The sequence below is a fragment of the Notolepis coatsorum genome, assembly GCF_963971535.1.
Source record: "Notolepis coatsorum genome assembly, chromosome: 5".
NCBI lineage: Eukaryota > Metazoa > Chordata > Actinopteri > Aulopiformes > Paralepididae > Notolepis > Notolepis coatsorum.
Window position 1 is genome coordinate 147948126 of NC_140169.1, and position 5000 is coordinate 147953125.

A 5000-nucleotide genomic window follows, 5' to 3' on the forward strand; every position below is an offset into this window, starting at 1 on the left:
GCTGTACGTGCACGCACATATTAACAAGATGATTCACAGTATAACATTTCTATCGCTGCCTCTGCACACTGACACTCAAATAACACAGTATGAGGCAGTATGTGTGTGGAATCGTGATCAGATGAATGTCTATTCAGCCTCACACACGCACACACACACACACACACACACACACACACACACACACACACACACACACACAGCCCTCAGATCAGTAGATCCAAGCTTGTGCACCTCCAGGTTTCTCCAGGCAATGGAAGTCTTTCTGAAATGAGGAAATTATTACTTTATTTTCACTTTGTAGCATAAATGGGTGGCGGCTGCCTTTGAAGCCACTGAGGGGGGGGGTGTGGGTGTCTCTCTCTCTCTCTCTCTCTCTCTCTCTCTCTCTCTCTCTCTCTCTCTCTCTCTCTCTCTCTCTCTCTCTATCTTCCTCTCTTCTGCAATTTCTAAGGAGATTGGATGTAAGATCAGTGTATTCACTGTCACCTGTTTCTCTGTCCCGCTTCCTCATGACCCTCTCCTGCCACGCGACGTGTCGCCGCCCCCTCTCAGCATGGGAACCAATCAGAGCTTCCAGGAGAACCACAGCTTCAGTTTCTCCGCCCACTACCCCCAGGGCATCAGCTCGGCCATATACCACCCTGCACACCGGTAAGACCCTCCCTCACTAACCTGACATATACCACCCTGCACACCGGTAAGACCCTCCCTCACTAACCTGACATATACCACCCTGCACACCGGTAAGACCCTCCCTCACTAACCTGACATATACCACCCTGCACACCGGTAAGACCCTCCCTCACTAACCTGACATATACCACCCTGCACACCGGTAAGACCCTCCCTCACTAACCTGACATATACCACCCTGCACACCGGTAAGACCCTCCCTCACTAACCTGACCCACCATATACCACCCTGCACACCGGTAAGACCCTCCCTCACTAACCTGACATATACCACCCTGCACACCGGTAAGACCCTCCCTCACTAACCTGACCCACCATATACCACCCTGCACACCGATAAGACCCTCCCTCACTAACCTGACCCACCATATACCACCCTGCACACCGATAAGACCCTCCCTCACTAACCTGACCCACCATATACCACCCTGCACACCGATAAGACCCTCCCTCACTAACCTGACCCACCATATACCACCCTGCACACCGGTAAGACCCTCCCTCACTAACCTGACGCACGCCACCCTGCACACCGGATCCCCTGCTTCCTACAGATCTCAGATCAGGGTATCTGTGGGGGATTAAAAGGTTATTCATTTGCACAGTGCTTAACACTTTGAGTGCCACGAGGTGGCGCCAGAGTTAGCGCTTCAATGCCACCATCGGCGCCAATGTTACGCTTAATATCGCCTAATCTATGTTTTAAATTATGGCTATGTGTCTAATCTGCCCGTTGCTTATCAAAGAATCCTTTTCCAGTCGGTGCTGTCAAGGCAGATTGTTTTTTTATCACTTCATTTCCGTTTGAGAGCATTTTGAAAAGCACCTGTTTTGAGGTAAAAAACTGTTCATTCTAGACCATTCTATGATAATCGTCTTTTACTGGAATATTCCAGAACGTTGATATTTGTCTGCCTATTTATGAATCGTTTTCAAATAAACGCTAGATGATCAATATTATACGTGCACGCAAGCACATTCCAGCCGTGCACGGATAATCGCTGTGTTCATTTCCTCTTGGACTTTTACAGTGAAACCGAAAGAGCCCATTTCACAAAACAGCTTATATCTTCATCAAAATTAGTCTGATTATCCTAACACTGATAACATAGATTCCTTACCTGACATCAGATGGTATCCAACTGGTATATTCCAATTCCTGATCACCATTCGAAAAAATCGATAAGTGTATGGATCCAACGTGTGTACAGTGCAGTACATGATTCCGCGGGTCTCAGAGGCTCCAGAATGAACTCTAATAACCCCGGCTGCATCAGTGGACTGGAAAATGTGGAGTACAGGATTTTTTTCCCCATCCATTTTCATTGAGTCCATTCCAAAATCCCTTATGTCATCTGGGAAACGATAGGGGGCGCTTTTTTCCACATCTGATCGCCGGCGGTGCTCGGGTATACTAGGGTAGGCTCGCGTGATGCAATATGATTTCAGATCGCTAAAAAAACGAAATCTCGTGAGTGGCTTTCAACATAACTATCGGAAACCCGCGATATCTCGTGAGTGGCAGTGAAAGTGTTAAAGTGCTTGATTTTTTTACCAAAAAAAGTCAAGGCCTGGAAATCCTTGAAAACAGCAAATTTTTTAACAAGGTGCTTAAAAAGTCCTTGAAATTCAAATCAACCATTCGCATTGAAAGTTTTGTTCATCCGTGATAAAATTGTTCTGAATCAAGAAATGTATCTTTTTTATCTAAAGTGTAACTAATTGTCGGAAATTGGTTTTAAGCCATAAATATTGGATCCGATTTTCTTTTTATGTAAAAAAACGGCATTTAAAAGTGAATTGTATCCTTTTTAAAATGAAAAATAGTGCTTGGGAAAGTACTTGAAAGTCCTTTAATTTAATTTTGCAATGTCTGTGTGGGAACCCTGGCTGTCAGTGGCAGGGATCCAACCGGCGACCTTCTGGTTACCGACTGGCCTCTTTATCTCGAGGCTTCCCTGTCTCGCTCCGGAGACACGGCCCTGCTGAAGGAACGTAGAACACACAGAACACCCAACATGGCGTCACATTCAAGAGACACATTATGCTAATGCCGGCCATTGAGAGTCACAGAGTGATCTCAACCTCTGTCATACTTTGACACTCAGGGCCACTATGATGAATATGGCATTAACATGGCGTCAATATGCTGTGTGCGTGTGACCGCATAGCTGAAACGGAATATAAATTGGAAGTCATCTTTAACCGCTATAGCCAAGAATATGCCATCAAAAAATAACACGCCTAATTTATTCTCTTCATATCGGTTGTAGCCCGGGCCTATGGTGGGGTGGTATGTTAAAGACCCAATCCGTGATGCCAAATGGAAAGAGATGGGTAGCCCCGTGACGGAAATAATAAAATAGCAATGGAGACGTATTTTCACTTTCTAGTCGATTTGTCTGAGCTCTTGATAAACAAGGACTAACGCTAGACAACAGGTGAGTTTTTAAATTGTATTCGCTGTATTCTTGTGACAGTCACACGTTTGTTTACATTAGTGATGTGTGTATACGTCAGAGTGAAATATACCTATATTCTGCTTTATAGACCGCTGCACTTCCGCGTTACATTGAGCTCATGCAGGAGAGAGTGGGGGGATAAAATGAATGAATGTGGATGAGAGCCTTGACATTAAGTGGTTGTAGCTACGGCTGTGGGGGCGCTGGAGACATGATCCAATAGACTCTTATACGCCTGAGTCTCCTGAACACGGAGAGACCAGTCCCAAGTCGATCGGCACTTTCTCGGCCGAACACGCATGCGCAGATTGACGAACCTAGACTCCATGTGGAAAAGTGACTATAGTTCGGCCGAGAAAGTGCTGATCGACTTGGGATTGGTCTCTCTGTGTTCAGGAGACTCGGGCGTATAAAAGTATATTGGATCATGTCTCCAGCGCCCCCACAGCCGTAGCTACAACCACTTAATGTCAAGGCTCTCATCCACATTCATTCATTTTATCCCCCCACTCTCTCCTCCATGATTTCAGAATCATGAAATCAGAGGTGTTGCGTGGTCTATGGGTAAAGAATAGAACATACATACATACATCTACAGAACTCTTCCAAGAATGTATGTGAATAATATACCATATGATGTTAGAGCTGCCGCGGTATTGATGTTTTCCTTACCGCACAAATTATTATTACACACACACACAAAAAAAAATGTGAATGCATTTTTATTTTATTTTTAGTCTACTCTTTATAGCATATAGCCTGCCTCTAGTCTAAATGTCTATCTTTAGAGGATGACTTTGCAGCATGAATATTGTTTGGGATTCGGCAAGCACGCATTCGTTATTGAAAGTGAAACACGGATTCGAAGTCTCCCCTCGGTGTCGCGGGCAGGGGTGGTAGCGGCGCGCCCGGCGGTTACCCCCCCGACCCTTTCTTCTTCTTATTATTATTATTATAACGTTACTACTTATGATTACAAAGGCATTCGTTTTGTGGCATTAACGTTATATAGTTACACGTTCAATAACATCAGCGTATTTACCGGACCATAGCAAGGCAAGCATTACTCAATTCATATCTCAGTTCCTTTCTTTGCTCAGAGCGTGCTGAGTTGTGCCCATTCTGCGGTCTGTTAATAAAGTTTTCAATCAGACAAGTGTATAGAACGAAGGGCTTTTATTATAACATTCGTTGCAGTAAAATCATTATGCCTCGTTTAGTACTCCTGAGGAGCGACGGTAGTCCACTCCGGCGGGAGCTAACGTATTAGCCGTGTTGTGAGCTCTGATCAATGGCTGACATTCAGGAAGTAAAAACCTAATACGCGCTTGCCGATTGGTGGTAACACACTGCAGGACGCTCCAACGTGTGACGTGTCTCTCTTCTGACCAATCAGTGGTCTGCAGTGTTTCACATGACTTTTCTGGTACCCAATAGGGTCGCTTGGAACCTCAACAGAGGAGTAGGGTATATCTGCAGAGCCGCAAGCCCAACGAGAGCAGGGTACTTTATTATTATTATAAAAAACAGCGGTGATGCGGTATTCAGCCTAACTCTGCGGTGGGCGTGATGTAACAGCGATACCGCGGTAATACCGATACCGCGGCAGCTCTATATGATGTGATTGTGCCTTTAAAATATTACAGGCTAGAGCCTGAAGCTCAATAAAACATACACATTTTAATATGTAGAGAAGTGCCAGACACATTTCACGCCCCTAACCCCACAGCTTAAAAAAAATCACCAGCCTATTAATGATGACGCCCGCCATGCTATCATCCATCTAGCCGCCATGCTATCATCCATCTATCCGCCATGCTATCATCCATCTATCCGCCATGC

At 45.2% G+C, this 5000-nt stretch overlaps 1 protein-coding gene across 1 annotated transcript in view; it reads left to right on the plus strand.

Moving 5' to 3' along the window:
• LOC311228417 (NBAS subunit of NRZ tethering complex-like) overlaps positions 1 to 5000 on the plus strand; it is a gene marked incomplete at its 3' end in the record, with an annotated part of 401827 nt that overhangs the window by 68505 nt on the left and 328322 nt on the right. Inside the window, 1 exon segment of the mRNA XM_084314324.1 lies at positions 556 to 654. Coding sequence (XP_084170450.1) covers positions 556 to 654 — 99 coding nt within the window.